The 22,238-nt window shown below is 43.7% G+C and overlaps 1 protein-coding gene across 3 annotated transcripts in view; it reads right to left on the reverse strand.

The window, feature by feature from the left end:
• Positions 1–22,238, reverse strand: part of CSMD2 (CUB and Sushi multiple domains 2) — a 489,690-nt gene that overhangs the window by 316,772 nt on the left and 150,680 nt on the right. For all 3 annotated transcript variants that reach the window (XM_081921160.1, XM_081921159.1, XM_081921158.1), the window contains exon 5: positions 8,177–8,384. In XM_081921160.1, the coding sequence (XP_081777286.1) occupies positions 8,177–8,384 (208 nt within the window). The remainder of the gene's footprint in view (positions 1–8,176; positions 8,385–22,238) is intronic.

The following is a 22,238-nucleotide window of genomic DNA, read 5'->3' on the forward strand; positions in this document are numbered from 1 at the left end:
TTGATGCCTATTTATATCTCTGTGTTCTGGTGAAGGCTGAGAGGTGGAAACAATAGCTTTAGAAAATGAGAGGGTCAATATGGCAGAAAATATATATGGTATTTTTGTTTTCTATTCTTCTATAAAGCCTGTTCACCCATTCCCTACAAGAGAAAACACAATTAGGGAAGGCCCACTGAACTAGAATATGTTGCCAACATTTCCCTACCAGGCGAGAAAACCCAGAACTGTCATTTCTAATTGGCTAGAAGGCTTTTCATTCCCCCTCACTGCTTCTCTCCTACTTTTATTCCATCTCCATTACAGCTTCATTTCACACTTTTCAGGAAAACAGGAGGGCCCAAGATCTCACCAGAAACAGTGCAATTGCCATTAAAGGGGCTGTAAAAAGTGTTGTTTCATGAGCTGTGTGAAGTGTTGTTTCATTGTTAGGTGATTCATATGTGGTGAACCACTCCTGGACTGCCTGTTTCACACCCACCTGGTAACATGATATCCATGTGAGCCTGAGGCAGGTAAGAGCCAAAAGCCAGGAGGTAAAATGCAGGAAGCAAACAAATGCCCTAGCACATGTGAAGCTCAGAAAGAAGTTTAGCAAAATCCTGCTTTCTCGCAACTGAAGCAATGGCTGCATGACACATCTATGGCATTCTCATTTCATCTGCAGAAGAACAACAAAGCTGTCCTGATGTATAGAGAAACTCACTCTGGAGTAGAGCCGAGGAACAAAATTTGCAACAAGGCTCAAAAGCTCACTCTTGGGATTAAATCTAATGCAGGTCAAACTATCATCCTTTTTATTAAAGGATTGCTGCTCTACTTTCTCCACTTGCAAACCCTACCTTGCCAACCACTCTTCCTCCACACCTAAGCAAACCTTCTCACTTGCCTATACCCACAAGCTCACCACCTGCCCCCTGCCCTCCCAGCTCATCCCTACCCCATTTTAATGGAATTGGAGAGGTGCTTTGTACAGCAGCTTGCTAAACTGCTACATGAAGTGCCTCCCCCCTCATTAAACCTCACTGCAGGTGTGAGGCCACCTACTGGCAGCCACACTAACTGCAGCATGGTGACAGTCTGATATTTTTATGCATATAGGGGAGAAATCGATTTGTGCCTTTGACATGCATTTATTTACTTGCTTATATATCACTTAAGGACTTTTTAGTGGGAAGTGATACATAAATTTAATGAACCTAAACTTAGCAACAACTATGACTATGACTGCTACTTAATATTTGTTGCTGTTAGTAGTTAACATTTGTATAGTGTTTTAGTGTTCTAACTTTTTCACGTTATCTGGTCCTAATTCTAACAACAATCCTGTAAGGCAAGTCACTATTATTATCCTCAGTTTTAGTGGATGGGAAAGAATGAAGGAGAGAGAGAGAGAGGCTTGTCTACTGAGTTCATGGTAGAAGTGATATTCAGACAAGAGGGCACCTGGTTCATAGCTCAGTCTCTTAGCACTTGGTATGTAGAACCAGACCGCTGGCATGTATAGGTTATCCAGAGACATAATTGTATACAGACATAAACAGAGGGGGCAGCAATTACTCCTCCAAAATGGTACTCCAATTTTGTGTTAGGAACAGCCACAATACACTGTTATTATGTATCAAGACCATTTCTCGCTCACACCATCCCAGGCATTAGGAGTGAATATCTTAAGCCTGGCTGAATAAATTTTAAACTGGTTAATTTCTTTAAAAAGGTAACTTTCTAGTCTTAAGCCAGAAACAGGTTTTTTATATAGAAACAAGAGGGAATAAACAGTTGACTAATGACTTAGCAGGGTACATGATATAGTCACTACTAATCTGCCAGTAGCAGCCTTGAAAACAACAACACTAATTTCTCTATATAAATGGGAAATATAGAAGCTGTAAGACTTGCCTGCAAGTGCCCATTTTTCTTCCAAACCTTGGTTCCCAAATCTAGAAGGCATGTATTGATGCAATGCCCTGCTCTGTCCGTTGTGAGTCCTGACACAAAAGGCAAGACTTTTTTGTGTGTGATGGAGTCTCATAAGGCAAGCCCTTCTTTTTCAGGGAGGGGGTTATTCTGGATGTGAATTCTGAGAGATTTAAGGTAGCTGGGATCTCAGACTTGGAACTTTGGCCATGCAGCCCAGGCACATTGGTTTTTTCTACCAGAAGGAAATTGGCAGCTGGAGGGCCTTGCTTGATCACCACTGGACTGTCACATAAGGAGACTACTAAAGCAGCTCATGCCTTTGGAAAGATGAGTAGGGGCAGAGACAAAACACATCCCACCTGGCACTGTAAAATTGTCCTAGCTCGAGAATGAGCTACTAGCATGCTGCCAATTCTTTCTTGTTGTCTCCAGGCTTAGAAACTTCTGTCGAGCTGTTTTGCGTACAGATGCTTCCTCCTCTTTCTGGAAAAGAGTGACAAGTGGGATGCCGCAGGGTTTTTTCCAGGACTCAATGTTGTTCAACATCTTTATAAATGACTTGGATGCAGGATGACACCAACCAGGGAGAAGTAGCTAATGCTGCAGAAGGCAGAATTGGGATTCAAGACTGAAGAACTGGGCCAAAACTAACAAAACAAATTCCATTAGGAACAAATGTAAGGTTCTCAACTTGTGCAGGAAAAACATGACTTGACAACAATGCATGCGGAAAGAATATGGGGTTTTTAAGAGACCACAAGTTTAGCATGAGTCAACTGTGTGAAGCAGCAGAAGAAAAAAGGCTAATGCCACTCTAGGCTGCATCAACAGAAGTATAGTATCCTGATCAAGGGAAGTAATAGCACTGCTCTATTCTGCCTTGGTCAGACCACACCTGAAGTACTGTGTCCAGTTCTGGGCAACACATTTTAAGGATAATACTGGCAAGCTGGAACATGTACAGAGGAGGGTGACCAGGATGTTCAAGAGTCTGGAAACCAAGACTTATGAGGAATCGTTGAGAGAGTTGGGTACATTTAGACTGGAGAAGAGAAGACTGAGAGGTGATATGCTATCCATCTTCAAATATCTGAAGGGCTGTCACATAGAAGATGGAGCAAGTTTGTTTTCTGCTGCTCCAGAATGCAGGACCCAAACAAATGGATTAAAATGACAGGAAAGGATATTGCGACAAAATTTTAGGAAGAACTTTCTGATGGTAACAGCTGTTCCACGGTGGGACGGACAACCTCAGAGGGTGGAGGACTCATTTTTAAGAAGTTTTTAAATATAGGTTGGGTGGCTATCAGTCAGGGATTTTTTTCAGTTGTGATTCCTCCAACCCTCCAATTCTTTGATTTTATGCTGCCTCCAGTTATGGTTGTGCCTCTTCCATCCTGAAGCATGGCACCACATCCAACACAAGTTTGCTACATGGATGGTTCAAATTTTTCTGTGTGTTTTCTATGAGTTTTTTTGACCTAATTATAGCTGTTTATAATTCTTATTAAATATTTGAGTCAGAATGCATAATTTGGCCTTGAGTCTATCTGGCATGTTGCTAATAATTAAAATCATGGCTCTTATTTTGTTTTAATAAAGGAAATTAAAAGGCAAAAGGGGAAATGATTTCTAGCAGTATTGTGAAACAGAATCATAAACATATTTTAAACAAAACACCAGATTTCTTCTCTCTCTCAGCCCACTCCACCCCCACCCCCACTGGCAAAAATTACTTACAAAAAGAAGGGGGAAAATGAATCATTTGAATTTAATTACCAACCTCTGGGTATTCTTTGGCAGCTTTCAAAAGTAAAATTTGAAAAGCCTTTTCCAAGTCTGTGCCTAGAACTTGAGAAGTTAGTTTCTTGTGAATACGAAATTAAATTATGCTGAAATCATGGGGAGTTCTCCAGGCCAGTAGACTGGAAAGAGCAGCCCTCTGGCTTACTTTAGACAACAGAGACCTGGCCCTTTTCTGAAAAGGGACTCTTACAAATAATGAGGTTTGCCAAAGACAGCCCAAGGCAGCTAGTCCCTGAGGGGGGGAGGAATCCACACAGTACCCACTAACATAGCATAATGCACCAGGAAGAAGTCCTGCAGAAGCATAACAGAAAGATTGTCTGCTAGTCTTCTCCCTGACTCATTCATGCTGTTCAACACCCATCAGCCACAGACGGCATACCAACGGCCAATTGTACCCAACAAAATCTGGAGGGCCACAGGTTCACCATCCCTACTTCCATTCACTGGATATAATCTGAAAGCTCTTATAGAGATCAGAACTGGTCACATGACTTGATGTGGTCTTAATCACTGTTAACCAAGATTTTGCAGATCCAAAATACCCAGGAGAAATCTCTGCCTAGGAACATAGCAAGCTGCATTATAGCGTGTCAGACCATTGGTCCACCTAACTCAATACTGGCTGCAATGGCTATAAGCAGCTTTCTAAGGTTTGAGGTAGCAGTCTTTTCCAGCTCTACCTGGAGATATCAAACCAGAGACCTTCACATGCAAAGCAGAGGCTCTACCGCACAGCTACAGCCCTTCCCCTGATAGTAGCATAATACCACCCCATATTCAGGACCAGCTGCAAACTTGGGCTCTTCTCTGTCCTTAGGGAAGAGAAACAGGACAGAAAGGCTGTTGGGAGAAGCTCACGTCCCTCCTACCTGCAACAGACACTCGCTGCCAGCATTACACCAAGACAAGCCAAAGGCCTGAATAGTCTCAGAAGCTTCATAGCTTGTGAAGTTTGCCAGCACCAGATGAAAGTGACTGCCTCCTATAGTATTAACGTACACTAATAAATGCCATTTCTGCATTAAAAAGAGCAACATCTAATTTTCATGCAAGCTCCAGGAACATTAAACAATTGGGTATGAGTTAAATGGCAGCTATCCCAGATTAATAGCTTTGCAACAACTCAGACTATAATTCCCCCCAAACAGCTTGTCAGGCAAGTATAAAATTAGCTACATGAATACGTCTTTACTTCTGATGGTGACACAACTGTGGTAAACACATTACCTTTTAATTTAATACCCAGCAATATCTCTAATTATGTCAGCAGTTGACAACCTTTCCCCTTCCTGAGAGAATTTGGAGTGTAGAAATAATGGCCTCCCCCCCCCCAACATCTTGTAAATTGCCTGGTCACCTACGATGACTAAGGATTGGTTATGAGTGACAAGGCAAGACAAGGATGATCTGGTCAATTAGAAAAGAGTTCCTCTCCTCCACCACCTCCTTTTCACCATCTAACTACCACAAATCACTTACAGCATTATGTTTGAGAAAAAGAATGTTTGCAGTTACTGGAGATTTCAGGTCTGTGTCAGCATTTTTCATGGCTAGAACAGGGGACCTGCAGGCCTGTGTTCTGCTGTCCTATCTGGTGAGCCACTGAGGCTGTAGGTTGGAGCATTCCCTGGATGGTAAAGTGCTCGTAGGCTCGTAGGCTCTGGAGTGATTGACCCAAGTTGACCACTGGCTCTCTGATCTGGCTTTTGGATCAGGCTGGGATTTTTCCTGGGCAACACAAGTGTCTACTCTACTGTGTGTGGCTCCCAGCTCCTGATGCTCATTCCACAGCTACCAAAGGGCCAGAACTTATACTCTCTTTTTATCAATGCAGCAGTATGTTCAACAGGACTTTGGAACTTGAAATATTAGAAGTAAGTGAAACCTCTGGGCTACCAAACCTGCAAAATTTCAAGAAATGTGTGCACAAAGCCTATCTGTGGTGGAAGCAGGTTCTTCTGCCAATGGCAGACAGTGGGTGGCTGCCATGATTCAACATCATTCCAAGTCATTTTTTTGGGGGGGGCGGGTTGGGGTTGGTGGCTACTGGACATCCAATGCTGCTGGCACTAATAAGACCTCCCTCCATCGCACCCACTCCAATTTACAAAACATATTCCTTCTCCAATTTAGCCACCTGTAGATTTGTTTCAGTCCAACATACTGGCTGCTTATTGTGGCGGTGGTCATTTCCACTGTCATGGTGGCATTTTATTTGGGCAGCCACTAAACTCCACTAAACTCCACCCAAGTTGGTTTCTCTTCTTCAGATACTTCACAAGCACCCTGTCTTGGACCCCAAGACATGCCCTCTGTGTCCTCCTCCCTTTCAGAAAGAAAGCAAGCACAGGTCCAGCCCCAAATGCAAAGGTTGCTCTCTTTTTCCCCACTGAGAATTATTTACCACAGGAAATAAAAAAGAAACACAACTGTGATTACAAGAGAAGATTGATTTATTTTGCTCTAAGCAGATGGAGCCTGTGTTATTTTAAGACTCCTTCATGAATGATTCTCTGCATCTTTTATTCTGGGTATCTCTCAGTCACAGTGTCTTGTAACACAGCAGGAGGGGAGAGCGGAGAGATAGGTGACAAAATGCTAATCCTGCCATCAGAGCCCAAAAGGAAGACCTTGTCTTTGAAGAGACTGCATTCCCATCCTGCAATGTAAAGCCCTGGAGTCAGCAGCTGCTGCAGCCCAAGTGGGGGCCTTGATAAAAAATACTTTGTCAATGTCACACGGGCCCAGGGTACACTTACACATTAGAAATTAAGGCAAAAGCAATATACTACAAAAGACACATGGCTGCTTCCAATTGCTTCACGTATCTTCCTTTCATCTTCCCATTTAATATTTTATTAAATTTTATTTCATTGCAATTAAAGTTTCCAAGTCTCATTCTATTTCCCCACCCTAGAATCCTCCAGAGCAGTTAGAAAACAAAAACCTGCTTTGAGTTCCTCTCCAAAACACATTTGTATTGCCTTTCCAAGTACCCCCATTTTACTTGAACATAACATTAGAACATAAGAAGTGCCTTGCTGGATCAGGCCAATGACCCATCTAGCCCACCATCCTGTGCTCATAGCGGCTAACCAGATGACTATGGGAAACCTTCAAGATGCACCTTGGTTACAGCATCATACAAACACTGAGACCACCTGGCTTCAAAAGTCTTATGGCTCCTGTTACTGCAGGTACATCTTAATCTAAAACAGTGGGAAATTTCCAGCAGCACAAATATCTTCTTCCCCTTCACAATTTCTGGGGGTGAGGATGAGGTGCCATGGCAGAAGTTCAGAGTTTCACCAAGTCAACAAGGGATTGTGTACCCTAATTGCTTAACTAGCGCCACCAATGGTTACAGAGACAAATGGACAGAGGCAATGGTGGCGTTCCAAAGGGAAGGGAGCTTGACTGGTCTACAGGAGCCTGAGGTTCATCCCAAGCCACAGTTCAGAGCAAACCTAATTTTAGCAAGATCACCACTGTTCCCATAACAGAGACAGCAACCCATTTTAAAATAATCACACCATTCTAAAAAGCAAGGTTATGGACCGTTACATCCTACACTTTAAATTCTACTTAACCAGCTCTCTGCTATGGAAATCATCAGCAAGGACATGTATCGAAGACAGAAACCCATTGCTGCAAAGCTTAACCAAGCTATCAAAAATATCTAGATATTTCTCATTACTGCATGCTTTAAAAAGCTCTTAATAGTGACTATAACAAGCTGCAAATCCTGATCATGAAATCTTCTCTTTAAGTGCAAAACTTTAGTGCATCATAGATGACACCCTGCATTTCATTTCAGAGTTAAAATCATAAATGCACAGATACAATTAAATCTGTATGCCAATGTGAGCAGTATAGAAAATCAGAACTGCTCCCCACAAACACTAACAGCAAAGGGTTGTATCCAACATCAGCTATGCTAAAAGAAGACCCACTGAAATAAATCTAAATTAGTCATGTTCATTAATTTCAGTGGGTCTACTCTGAGTGTAACTACTGTGAGATACATCCCACAAATCCTTTAAAAAATCTGGACCCAGACTATCAAAGAGGCTGCCTCAACCCCTATGATATATTGCAGCTTTTAAGACTTGCAGTGCCCTTTTTAAATACCTCTACTTTTATTTATTTATTTTATTTCAGAACTCATCTGCTGTTCTATATCAAAGTGTACGCGAGTGGTGTGCAGAAATAGAATATAAAACATAATACAGGTCATAAAGCAGTGTTAAAAGAAAACAACCAACGAGAATGAAAGACTGCATTAAAAATAGACTAATTTTGGAAGCTTTGAGAGATATGTCTGATTTAAGTCTGCAAGGACACACACATAGAGGCTTGGAGCTTTCTTTCCCCACAGATTCACCAAAGTTGAGAGATATACTGGCAGATAACCCACAGATATAAGAAAGCATAGCCGTCATCTTACCATAGGGAGGACCCTTCAGTTCCAGTAACCTCTAAAAAGTCGTATTCGTCTTCTAGCTGGAAATCCAGGAATACCAAAGCGATGGTGTCCCCAGGCTCTGCTAGAATGGTCCATGTGCAGTCTGCATTGTTGCTGTACTCCGAAGGATAATGGGGGGTCGAAATAATCCCACTCTGCCCCCGAAGTGTTCCACCACAGGCATCATCAGCTGAAGGCAAAATATGAAGTTGAATTAGAAGTAAGATGTATTCAGTTTGCATTTTCAGGCAAACCTATGTCATTCTCACTTCCTTACAGATTTTGTGATGTAGTTCTCCAACCAAAATGGTTTGCACAGAAATACATCTAATACTGAGGCACTCTTAGTGGGTGGTTACCTAGACCAATTTTTGCATGGAGGAAGAGGATGATGATGATGATGATGATGATGATGATGATATATGCAAATGGATGTGGAAATGGGTCAAACTGAACTGCCCCACCACCATCCCTAGGCACCCACAACTTAAGGAGAAACTCCAGGCTCTAGCTTCGTAAGGTCTTGGAAGACCTGCTCTAAAACAATGCGGCTGGAGGTGCTTCATCGTGTGGGGAAGGCAGTCTGTGCATGCTTAGAAGCAAATTTAATATTTCTTCACGCATATTCCAGGATCCAACTTTAGGGCTCATACAAACTTGTGCTTTTCCCTTGCCTAGAAAGCACAGGTCTGATTAGTTTTCCCTTGCCTCTCCACTTTCCCCTGGAAATCCCGTTCAAACTCAGTTGACATTTGCTCCAGTTCAGCAGTAAAGATCAGGTTTCCTTGGGGGGAAAGCTGCAGGGCAAGGGCTGGATGAGTCCTTAGTCTGCTTATTTGTGTTTCTGGCTTCTACAAGGTTGGGGGCTTTGTTGTATATGCCATCAAGAAAGTATATCCCTCATCCCCATGGGAGGGCACAGCAAAGTGATGACAGTTTGCCAAAGCTGAAATATTATGTCTATATGGTTCTTTCCGACACACAGTCATTTAGCACAATGCAGTTCAGGCTCACATGATACATGGCAGAAATGTGAGTGACCTTTCGCCCTGATATAGTGGTTTGTTTTTAATGTAAAACTCCTTGGAGGTGATAGCAAGGGGGAGGGAATGCAGCTTGGAAGGGAGCAATAGAACAGATAGAAGAGACCGGGCAAATCTGGAAGGTGGGTGGAATCAGGAACATAGAAAGCTGTCTTATAGCAGGTCAGACTATTTGTCCACCGAGTCCAGTATTGACAGGCAGCAGCTCTTCAGAGTTTAAAGCAAGAAGTCCTTTCATATCACCAACTAGAACCTGATTCTTCTAATGGAATACACTGGAGTCTGAACTGTAGATCTTCCGCAAGAAAAGAATGTGCTTTGTCTCTGGGCATTAGGACCCTCCACTCGGGCATGGGGCTTTGAGCATTAGTGTGCTAGTGGGAGACCACCCTCCACTGGGGCAAAAAACCTATTCTGCTTTGGAAAAAAATTCACCACTATTGTTCTTTTTGCAATAGCTTATATTCTGACATTCAACATAAACAGCACCCAAGGCAGCCTTCTCCATGAAATGGCTTGCTTTGTCCTTGTTTTTCATCATGCCGGTTGTGGAGTTGGATGCAGTGCTCATTTTACTGTCTATAATGTAAGCCTACTGTCGTTGGCTGAAACCCCTTCTCAGCCACAAGCTCACAAAACTAACAACAAATAGGAGTGCAATGAAATCTGGAGTGCGCTTGAACATAGCTTGAAGGAAACAGTTCACAAGTATTCTATCAAGGTGGCAAAACACAAAAATACCAAGGCAGCAGCAGCTTTAATGAAAACAGAAGAATAGACAAATGATTGATTTAGCTATCTGCAAGCTGAATTCTATATACAGTAATCTTGTATTCCACAGCATTTCAGAAGAATTTGGTAATTTGAGTTATCTCTTGTTGACATGTTGGACATTTTCATTTTTAAAACTTAATCTATTTAATTTTTTGACAAGTCACAGTCAAATATTTGGTTCTATTTAGTTTATTGTTGCTTATGCCATAGAGTGTGTGCATGTGCCAAGTGGCATATATAACTGGCAATTATTTGTAATAGCTCATGGCTAAAAATGACTTAAAAATGACTGATTCATGAATGTAATCCTTTCTGTTGCTTAACATGCATATTAAAAAAGAGAAAAGACCACAAGTCTCCCCCCCTTTCCATATTTCAGAAATATATTATGTTAGCAACCAAAAATAATGTCTTCATTGCCATCAGTTGATAACAATTGTTGAAAAATATTAATTGGGTTCTTGTTCTGTAAGTATCTCAGAGCAAAGGCTCTCCAGTCCCCAGAGATAGGAGTTGCAGCATTTTCCTCGGTCTTGGAGGGCTGAAACAGGGACTGGGAGCAGGAAGATTGGAGTTTTGCAAACAAGTTAGAGCTGAGCATCAAAACAAAGAACCAGAACTGAAAAACATATCATAAAATTGCAGAGCTGGAAGAGACCATGAAGATCATCTGGTCCAGAACTAGCAGCACCATTGCTGCTCACGCAAACTCTCAGCCCAAACAATAAACACTTTATTGCCATTTTCCTGTCTAACAAGTCCACTTCTTTGGTGGGTGGCCCTGGGTCCGATGGTGATCCGAGCAGGGGACAGAGACTGGCGCCCTTCTCACTGCTTCTTGTCCATGCCGCTGGCACTGGGTGGGCTCCTGCTCGAGGGGTGGGCTTGAGGGGTGGGAAGTGGGGTTATCCAAGGCTGGTGCAAGGGAAATTATTCTCTCCCTTCCTCCCAAACTCCATCATCTCTTCAATATCCAAGGCCTCATCCCCAAAGCATTAGGAGTTTGGCAATGAATGCAGTAAGGGAGGGCTGAATAGTAAAGGATGATATAGGAACGGAATGGGTGCATTTGCTCACCTTTGCTATTAAACCACTATTAAATCACTATTAATATTAGGTGGGTTTCCTCTAGTTCCAAGTTCAGTCTGTGATTATTGCTGCTTGTGTAGCCAAATCAGCACTGCCCATACTTAAAAGAAAGGTATCAGCAGGCTGGGGAAATCCCAAGGTTTGCAGAAGGAGAGAAATACTGAAGGGGAAATAACCAGACCCAAAAACAGTGAAATGAGGACAGAGGCATGAAAAACCTGAATGGAGGGTTTTTCATGGACTGGAGTAGTTGGAATCCTAAATAAAAGTACTGTACTTCACACTGCAATGTTTTGCTGCAGGTCCCGCCCACCTCTAAATAAGCAACACACACACACACACACACAGAGTCATTCAGTAAAGCTGACAGCATTTACTGTGCAGAAAGAGAACGGGATCCGTGGCTTGCCACAGGTTATCTTCCTGTACAAGCTGACTCTATTAACGCAAAGCTATTAGAGCAAATAAAGTAGGAGGATCAAGGACGAAAAACATGGGGAAGAAGATAAAGGGAAGTGAAGAATTAATTTGACTTGCATTGTGGTAGTGTGTCACTTTAGGATGTTGGAGTGCCATCAAAAGGCGGCACTATTTATTGAGAAGGCGCCAACAAAAGCCTGTTAACTTTACAATGCACACTACAGAACAGCATTGCAGATGCGTTCGTCAAGGGGCTCTCTCCAGCTTTACATGGTGAACACCTATTTGTCTCAAGCAGCTTTAAAACCCAAGGATAAATATTGTCATTATATTTTCAAAAGACTTCTGGTGGAAGGCACAGGTCATCTCCACTTGAACATTTACAGCACTGGTGCGTCAAACCCATCAGTCCTATATCTGGAAACTTCGGGTCACACAATACTATGCCAGCAGCAAAACAGCCTCTTAACTCTTAACTCCCCCCCCCCCAATACATCCACTCCCTGGGTAACCTCATCAAACTGAAGAGAGGGAAATATTTGCAAGGCCCAATACCATTTTAGGTATACATCAGTCTCTTATAGGCTAAGCCCTATACACTTCTCATTAGGGTATTGAAGCAGCTCATCAGATTGCCTTCCTACTTTAGGCAAAGTTGTTGTGATGTCATATGCTGCAAGCTTGCAACTTATGTGAATTTAACTTGTGTTCATTCAGCTTTAGGCTCTTGGCAAAATATTCTCAATAAATTAAAAGGGGGTGGAAAGGGGCCGGGCATCCAGGAAAAAAGACTTCAGCAATCCCACATGCATTGCACCCAATATGTTTTTGACTATGCACGATTTTGGCTTTAGGCATGATCCGCGGATGTAAGTTGCAAGCTTACTGTACATCTTTAAAAAGTGAGTAAACATGTTCATGAAGTAGGCAAGCATTATTGGCTACTAACCACAATACCTAGGTTCACCATGAGTTCAAGGCAGCCTGCTGCTGAACATCAACTACTGGAGAACAAGCAGAGAGCTATTGCCTCCATGCCCTGCTTGCCTGGGATAGCTGTTGGGTCGCTGCAGGAAACAGGATCCAGACTAGATGGGCCTTCAGTCAGACCCAGCAGAGGGATTTAAAAATGTACCTGTAAGCCTGCACTGTTCCCTGCACTGTCCTTACCTTATCCCACAATGACTTGACAAGCTTCTATCTGCTTCTTTGGTTCTGCCAGTTTTTTCTTCTCTAGACCAGAGATATCCAACATGGTGCCCTCTAGTGTTTGCTGGACTACAGTTCCCATCAGCTCCAGACACAATGGCCAATGGTCAGGAAACTTGAGTGTTGTAGGAAAACAATCTCTGGAGAGCAGCATGTTGGCTACTCCTGCTCTAGACTGATCCTTGGTCAAATCAGCAGAACTCTCCTTTTCACAATATGAAACAGCTGGCTTGGTCCTGGAATATTTACCACCAAGGCATATAGTCACAATGTTATCTTGATTATTTCCTGCATAATCTGTGCCAAAGGCTTTGGTCTGAGCTAATCCACAGCCCCAAAGGCCAATCCAAACAGGTACAATTTAAGACACTTGGTCCAAAAGGTGCTCAGGATTTGGCATCTCTGGAATTGTAATATTGGTAGGTATACAGAAGTTTATGGTGAAGCACGAGGCCACATTGTGCAGGAGAATTCTTGCATCAGTATCTTATTCCCAATACTTCAAACAGTCTTAAAAAGAGGGGGAGCCACAAATAGAACTCAGAAGCCTAAATAAAGCTTGCAGATCATCATTTGTCATCTGGAATTGAGGCTACGCTTGGAGCAAGGTACTGGGTGTGCATAAAAGCTGGACACAAATGCTCCAGCAAGGGAGATTCCCAAGGAGGTGGGATCCACTGAGAACATCTCTTTCCCCACATTTGCTGCCTGAATCTAGTACATGGATAGCATCATTAAGAGGAATCTCTCTGTGCACCTTAAAATATTATAACGGTATCCAGCGAAAGGAAGCGATCTTTAACACACTTTGAGCCCGAGTTATGATATGGCTTGGTAGAATCTTGGTTTCTGAACAATTCAGCCACCATCTCAATGAGCAGGGCCTGAAATGACTGCTGTAAACTCCAGGAGGAAAGAAGCTCCCCTTCACGCCAACTCAGATTTCTTATGACCATCTGTTGCCCAACTGTGTCAAGCCGGTGAGGCAAACACATTGTGTAAGTACAAATTGCATCCCTGTGTGTGACAGCTGGTACTCGGGGCAGAAATAACCCAAACCACAATTCTGTCTGCATTTTGAAAAGGAACAAGCCAAACTGGCAAATAATTGCTACAGCCACTTGGGGGACAGGAACAGTGTGTGAAAGCCATGGACATGCGAGTTTCTTAATCACTTCTGTGGAGTCCATTATGCATTTCCCCACGTGAGGAAGGCTAGAGGTTCAGCAGTGAAGGTGCTTTTGCTGACAGGCCCTGATCCAAACAGGTGCTTCAGTGACCTTCAGCCTCCTCCCAAGTAGCCTTGCAGGCAACTAGCAGGGCACTTTGGCTCTGAAGTTTCTGCCTGGCTTATTGCTTCCTCTACCCCTGTGGTTCTGGGTGAGACGAGAGTAGTCCAGGAATCCAGGCAGCTGATGTGAGGCAAGGCTTCCTTAGGACAAGGTCTCCTCAGGAACATTGGCATTATGGAGATTTGCTGGAGAGTCCTGCTCGTCTTGCTCCTCCTCTGAGGACAGTTCAAGTTCAAGGTCTAGGCAGAGTTCACCTGTGACAACCACGATCCTTTACTGGCCTTCCAAAAGCCCAAGTTCCATTTAGAACAGAATGAGTAATAACAGAATTAGTTTTAAGTATTTACTGTATGTATGTCTAATGCTCAAGTGCTTATCATAAAGTACCTCAAGGAACCCTTCCAACAGCCTTCTAAGGCAGGCCAGTGGTATTCTCTCCATAATTAGGAAGGGAGACACTGAAGCTGAGAGGAATAGTGGTTAATTTGTGGCTGAGGCAATCTTCTTCAAAACCAGGGGCTTTCCAGATAACACGCTGCATTCATTGAACCATTTCCAGCATCCTCATCTGGGTAAATCAGACTAAATTTCTGGTACTCGTGATATCGTGATCAGGCCAAAGTTGTGTGGTGATCATCCTCAAAACCCAGAACTAGAGTGTGTTCTCTCCATCTTAGGATCCCTAAGGTCAGTTGCTGGAGCCAGAACAGCTGGGTTTCAGCTGGCATAAGGCATTGCTCTGTCAGGCAGGCTGGGGCAACTTCTAGAGTTTATAGTATATTTGATTGGCCAAACCAGAGGCCTCTTGCTGCCTGCCATATTCACAGAGGTGGATGCTAGACACAGCCCCATCTCCTTCTGTTGTGCTGACCAGTGAAGAGCAGAAAGTCAGGTTATCAGTCCACATAGTAGGCCTGCCCAATCCAGAGGCTTCCCAGTGCTTGTGAATCAATATGTTTTAGACAGTAGCAGTTGTTGTGCAGCAGCATTCCTTTCCACATCTGAAGAGTGCTTTGAGGTCTAAGCACACATGGTCCCAGGTAACGCACCAAGATAGGTCACAGCCCAAGGCTATGAGTTTTGTAGTTCAAGTTCCTGAGGCCTGGATGACATGAGTGTTGACAGACAATTTAAGAAACCGGGCAGTAGGAATACTGATGACAGAGACAATGTGGAGATTTCTTTTTTTTAAGGCCCCAATTAAAGAGTCGATTTTCCATCCTGAAAATCATTTCTCCGTTAAATCCTTCATGGAAATCATCCCACGGCACTCTCTCTGAATAAAACCATTATGTCAGACCCGATACCAAAACTGTATAAACCAGCTGGTTCCTTTTCTGGAGAATTATCCCCTTTGTTCTTGAAACTTTAATTAAAAAATCCTTTTAAAATATTAAGAGCTTCCAGCACTACTTGTTAATATTTCCCCTAATTTGATGAGCTTATTTTTAACTTTTTATTACAACATATCAAAGTGCCTGTCAAGAGCCCAGGATTAATAAATAAATAAAAACAAAACATAAACACACACTTTGTGCACAGCGCATTCCAAGCAACTGTTTGAGTTCTAATAGGCCAGGGCACATTTAATGAGATAATGCGTATTTGATATGCTTAAAAAGCAGCATTACAAATGTTCTCAACTCCTTCGGCTGGCTTCCTGAATCTGTGCTCAGCTGCCAAGTGGAGTCATAAACCCATCAGCTCCGCTTAAATTCAGCAAACTAACTAACAAAGGGTTTGGGGTGTTTTTCACTTAGCAAGCTTTGCCTATGTGGCAGGAGGAAGGTTTTTGTTTTTGTTTATTCCTCCTTGAGCATGGAAGATGGTGTGGTGGCATCTCTATTCAACCATGAGGGCAATGAGCCATGAGAGGATTCAAATGACACACCTCTCAAGAGCTGAAGATCTTTGGAAAGTACAAGTATTTGGAGAGAGTGGGTAAATTTTGTAGAGGTTCAGCAAAACAGATATATTTGTTATTGGGCTGGTTCTGTATCCATTTTTTGTTGACTCCTTCTCCTCCTAATGCTTTGCAATTATATGCATGATCACCCTGCAACAGGTTGACAGACATAATATTTTAATTATGGTTTTACTCTGGTGTTTTCCCCTTGGATGCTAGTAACTTCGGATGCTGTCTCATCTGTGTATGTCAGCTCTTTTGTGCTGATCACTATTACCTATGGCTAAGTTAAACTGAACTGAAGGTGGCAAAGCAATCATATCAGCCACACTTGATTTTAGAATTCTGTTTCCAGGACCTTAGGAAGACAAGTTGCTACTTGTCTTATACTTGTTCATATAGCTCAGTACAGTGGTACCTTGGTTTTCGAATGTAATCCATTCTGGAAGACGGGTCAAGTTCTGAAACATTTGAAAACCAAAAACTCAACAGCTGACAGTTAGGCCTCAGGATCTTGCACTCAATGGAAGCCATGTGGTATGTTCAACTGCCGAGTTGTGTTTGAAAACTGAAGCATTTACTTCTGGGCTTACGGTGTTCAAAAACTGAAATGTTCATCAATGGAGACATTCAAAAACCAAGGTACCACTGTACTGTCCTGGATCTTGCTAGATGAAGAACTTGAACTTGGATTATGGTTTCTGCCAGCATCTTTCATGCTCAGATAAGTACAGTGCAGATCAGCAAGGTGAAGGGTTGAAGGCACAGCAGAACAACATAGCTAAGCAAGCTAAGACGGTGACCCAGTGAACAGAACACCCCTTGCTCTTTGCTTCTAAAGAATGGGATGGGCACAGTGCCTTTAGACTGGGAAAGCAAATGGGCACTCCACTGAAAGAACTGGGCCTTAAATGAATGTGGGACATAACTCAAAATTACTGGCAAGTGGTGTTAAAAAGGTAAAGGCACCCCTGCCCGTACGGGCCAGTCTTGACAGACTCTGGGGTTGTGCGCCCATCTCACTTAAGAGGCCAGGGGCCAGCGCTGTCCGGAGACACTTCCGGGTCACGTGGCCAGCGTGACATCGCTGCTCTGGCGAGCCAGAGCCGCACACGGAAACACTGTTTACCTTCCCGCTGGTAAGCGGTCCCTATTTATCTACTTGCACCCGGAGGTGCTTTCGAACTGCTAGGTTGGCAGGCGCTGGGACCGAGCAGCGGGAGCGCACCCCGCCGCAGGGATTCGAACCGCCGACCTTTCGATCGGCAAGTCCTAGGCGCTGAGGCTTTAACCCACAGCGCCACCTGCGTCCCAAGTGGTGTTAGACAGCAGCAAACAGTTGCTGCCTATAATAGGTTATGAGGGTATTGAAACTTTTCCAGATTTATTTTTGATACATTTGATTTTAGGTAGGCTGATACAAGAAAAGTGCAGATGGAAGGGCATCCATAAAAGATGGGGGGGAGATGCAGGAAAGGTAGGGGAGATTTGGCTCCTTAGGAAGAGAGACTCTTACTTAACCTTAATTGAATTCCTAAGCAAATCCTCTGCAAGTCTACTTAGAAGTAAGGCCCATTTATTTTTAAAGGGCTCACTCAAGTATACACAGGACTGCATCTTTAATATTTCAGCATTGATTTGGGAGTATTAATATTTAGTTGCTTTTAAAAAAGAACTGTAAAATGAAAAGACTTTGCAAACTAGAAGAAAAGAAACTTCTTGTTTTGGAACAACGATGTGTTGCTTCAGAGTGGGAGAAACAAGTTTCTTCAAACATGAGCATCCCACAAAGAGGCAACAAAGAACAGCTGCTGCCTATGTTAAGTTAAGAGAGTGACCTCCCCAAGAAATCCTGTTGTGTTTTGTTTTTGTTTTTTCCAGGCAAGCTGACATTAGGAGGGGCCAAGGATCACAGAGAGGTGAACTGAAGTAGCAGATAAGGCGAATTAAAGTGAGCAGAGTATAAAAGAAAATGAGAGGGAGACGGAAAGACATTGCTGACAGGTAAAAGGAAGCGGAAGGTGAAAAAAGAAAGGAGAGAAATGTTTGAAAAGGTAAAGAGAATATGGAAGAAGGCGCAAGGAAAGAAGCTAGAGGCAGACAGCTGATGATAGAAAGGGTTGTGGGGAGGGGAGGCAACAGTAAATATAGCAGAGGAAGAACTGAGAACATGCAAGGAGGCAAAGGAAAGGAAGGTGAGAGGAAGGGGAAAACAAAGGGAAAACAGGTAACAGAGGACAAATACTTCAAGAAGGTAGATGGGGGGGGGGCAACCGCCATCTGGCCAGGCGGGGGGTGGGGGCAGGAGGAGGGGGAAGAAGGTAGATGGAGAAATGGGCACCAGCAGGAGGTAGATCAGGCTTCCTCAAACTTGGCCCTCCAGATGTTTTGAGACTACAATTCCCATCATCCCCGAACACTGATCCTGCTAGCTAGGGATCATGGGAGTTGTAAGCCAAAAACATCTGGAGGGCCGAGTTTGAGGAAGCCTGAGGTAGAGAAAGAAAGGTGGTGAAAGTTGCAGAAACCAAGAAGGTGATAGAAGGTGCTTTTAGAGGAGGTCTTACAATAAAATAAGTTAAAAGAGAAATATTTTACATGGTGTTATTTTAGCTCAGTGGTGATCAGGACAGGTTGCTTCCAGCATAGTTGTTTGCTCCTTGCCCTCACCCTTTTATCTATTTTGTGGGTTTGTTTTTTGTTTTGTTTTTGCAAAATCATAGAATCAAACCCATTAACACAGCAGCTCTGAAAATAACATGAACAGGGTTTCCCCTGGAGAGGGAGGAGGAGCCACCAGGGACAGAAGAAGCATGCCTCTGGTTTCATACCCTGGAATGCTTCCTAACTGGCCCAGGAAACGAAATACCAACCCATCACTTCTCAAACTGTGCAATGGAAGATATCCCATGCTCCAGCCCTTTGTGCCAGCTGTCAGTGCTGTGGGCCAAAGGAGCAACCCTCTTTCATTTTTCGGCGCATTTCTTGCCCTGCTCTTTTTTTAAAAAAAAAAATCCTCCTTCCACTACGCAACAAATGATAGCTATAACTCAACCAGGGAGTCTGTGCAGTTGAGGGATTTATTACTTCTTTTAGCTCAGAGCTCGAGAATCAATTGTGGCGTAATGGGGCTTCCGCGCCAGCACTGACAATGCTGCAGCAGCTGCACCCACGAAAATGCGCCTCCTGGGAAATGTTGGGCCTCTGTATACAGTGAAGCCACTTTCAACAAGGCCTGCACTGGTTACAGCTGGGTGCCACATCTCTATCCATTTTTATTTATGTATTGAGGCTTCCAACTGAATGACCATAGGCAGCAGGACACTGGATCTGTCTTTCTCCCTACATGGTGATTCTCATGCTACTGAAGCTTCAATCATATGCACACTTTCCTGGGAGAAAGCCCTACAAGACACAGCAGCCCAATGGGTTTTTAAGGAAGCACGCATCAGCTTGTGCTGTAAATTGCAGACCATGTCAATGACAAGACAATTCTGGACTCGCTCAGTGAAAGGCATGATAGGTTGTTACTATCAACTTATTGACCTGCTTGGCCCTTTTAACAATTGACCAGCAGTTTATTAGGATCTCCATTATTCTTTTCTTTAACAGCCCTGTTCCCCACATCAGTAGAGTCTTCCTCCAAGGCAGGAGCTTTCAAACTTTAAATCTTAAGAGAATTCTTTCCACATCTGAAGACTCTTGAGAGCTGCAGAGGATTCCAGAAACGTTCCACTCATACCCTACTTCACACAACATGGGGATTAGGACAGTTGGCTTCGTTGCCACCCTGTATTAACTAAATTCCCATCCTAAAACACACCTGGCACTCCCTACACCTACTTTCACACAACACGGGGGGGGGGGATGAGCTGTCTTTCAGGGAAGCTTGTCTACCATTACTGATCTTCTAATTAAATAACCCCTGACATGGTCTGAGGAACCCCAGGTTTTCCTAGCAAGAGTGCCTCCAAGGAAGAACTGGATTGCACTCTTGTTTTATTTGAGGCAGCAGTCTCTGTTGGGGAAAGGGTCTGTGGTGGTACAGCTACAGTGGAAGAAATAAGAATGGGTTCCATGCCCAGGGTGCAGTAAGCAGAGTCATTTAATTTTAGGTTGATGTCTGGAAGGGCAGGTCAGCAAACAGGAGTCCAGTTCCAATATGCACAGGCAGATACAGCAAAAGGTCAAGTTCTAGGATGGCCAGAAAGGAGGAGGTTCTAGAAATGTAGTCAGACTAAGCAGAGGTTAGGTCTCCGATGGGCAGATCCCAAGGAAGTTGGCAGCACCATGCACAGCTCAGAATGGAGATGGAAACCAGAGAGGCTTAACTGGACTGATAGCAAACTCTAAATAGGTTTTTGGCCAATCACAAGGGCTTACAAGTGTTGTGTGTAGGGGTTTGAAAGCCCAGACAATCAGCTGATCACTGGGGTCTGCACAGCAAAATGACAGCAGGTGATCTGTTTTTGTCCATGCACACTTTCTGGGACCTTTTTCTATTGAAAAAGGGGGGATTGGAACCCTGGGTTGTGGCAACTCCAACAGCAACAGTTTTTCAAAATGCTGTGAATCTTCCTTTGGCTGCAACAGGTATCCTTTCACTTTTCCCCATGACACAGGAGCAGGAACTCCTTGGCAAACGAGTCAACTTAGAAACAAGTATGAAAACAGTGTAGATGCTATAGACTGATATGGGGAACCTGCAGCCCTCCAGCTGTTCCAGTTAGCCCCAGTCAGCATGTGAACAGCCAGAGATGATGGGAGCTGTAGCCCATAGACATCTGGAAGACCACATTCTTCACTCCTGCCAGAGATGGGTATTTGTTTTTACTGTCTCATCTCTGCAAGTCTAATTTGTCACAATGCATGATGCTGGGGTGTGTGTGTGATTTTGAGGTTCTTCTTGTGGCTGCTCCCCTAATAGGCACAAATGCCTGCACGCTGCCATTCCTCCCACTGGTGTGCAAACTAATAAGTGAGGAAAGTTAGTATAATGCTGGCGCAGAAGATAAATTTGACTAAAGCTAATTGGAACAGGCAAAAGAGATAAAGGAACGTGATCACTGTGAAAAAATAATCAACAGCCGTAAGAGAACCACAGATTCAGAGCTGGCTATGCAGGGACGTGATCTGAATTTTCAGAATGGGATGAGTATTCTCTGGGCAATTCTGCCTCTAATGGGCTGCAGGTGGCAGTGCATAATTGACGCTCCCATTGTTGCCCAGAGTGGCTAAAAAAAGAGAAAGAGAGTACACACAAATCCACATACACAGCACACACACTCATTGCACATATGCAGCCTTAACACTTGATTGTATACATGGACACAAACTCACATGCACACACACATACACAGCATTCTCTGAGTGCTGGGAGATGCTCCTTTTTAGTCTTCACAATACGATCTGTGACTGCTGTGTTTAAAGGACCCACACCACCACATGGCTCTGGAGTGGGGTGAAATGCTTCATTTTCTTTTTCCTATCTAAAGAGCAGGCAGGGTGCCTTATCTCTGGATCTCATTACTGACCACCATCGCTCTAGGATCAGAAGATAAAAGCTGTGTGGCCTGGCAGGCCATTTCCCACAGCTTGACAGGTCAGATTCTACCCATGGGTTTGCCACCTGTGCCCTAACATGTGGGTTAAAAGCCATTAGAGAGCAGCAACAGCATGCAGCAAGGGCTGCTGAATATGTATAATGTTTAGTCAGGGGCTCCCAGCTTGCCCTGAGTCCTTGGTTCCCAGCAACCCTGCATTGGCAAACGCCTCAAACAGCATTTGCTCATCCACAATATAATGCAGTGACAGGTCATTTAAGGCTCCAGATTCTGTGTTCTCAAGGTTGGAAGGAGGGGCTGCAATCAAGATGCCATTTTCAACAAGTCCCACAAGGGTCTCTCAGTAGTGGCCTTGAGACCCGTTACCTCCTTGCAAAGCGAGTCCACGCTTCTAAAAAATTCCTTCCACAATGCGGTGAGATAGAAGACAGTGGTCCCAAAAGGGTCTCCCACAGTTCAGAGACCCCACTTTCACCTGGTGGCTGCATTTCTGTGATCTTTGCCTGTTGGCAGTGTAGTTTTCACTTGCGAGGCTTGGTGTTGCCCAGGTTCATCAAAGACGTCATCATAAAGTGCTGGGTCAATAGACCAGTTAAGCATCTCTTCAGCAGTGACAATATCAGGTCTGCCTTCCACGGGGAGATGAACCATAGTGAGGCCAGGGCTTTCATGATTATCAAGAGGCTGAATTGCACCTAGGCAATTGTGTCTGCAACATTAGTCCTCGATGGTGTGTTGTTTTCTGTC

The sequence above is a fragment of the Podarcis melisellensis genome (assembly GCF_964234715.1).
Source record: "Podarcis melisellensis genome assembly, chromosome: 8".
In the NCBI taxonomy this organism is placed as follows: domain Eukaryota; kingdom Metazoa; phylum Chordata; class Lepidosauria; order Squamata; family Lacertidae; genus Podarcis; species Podarcis melisellensis.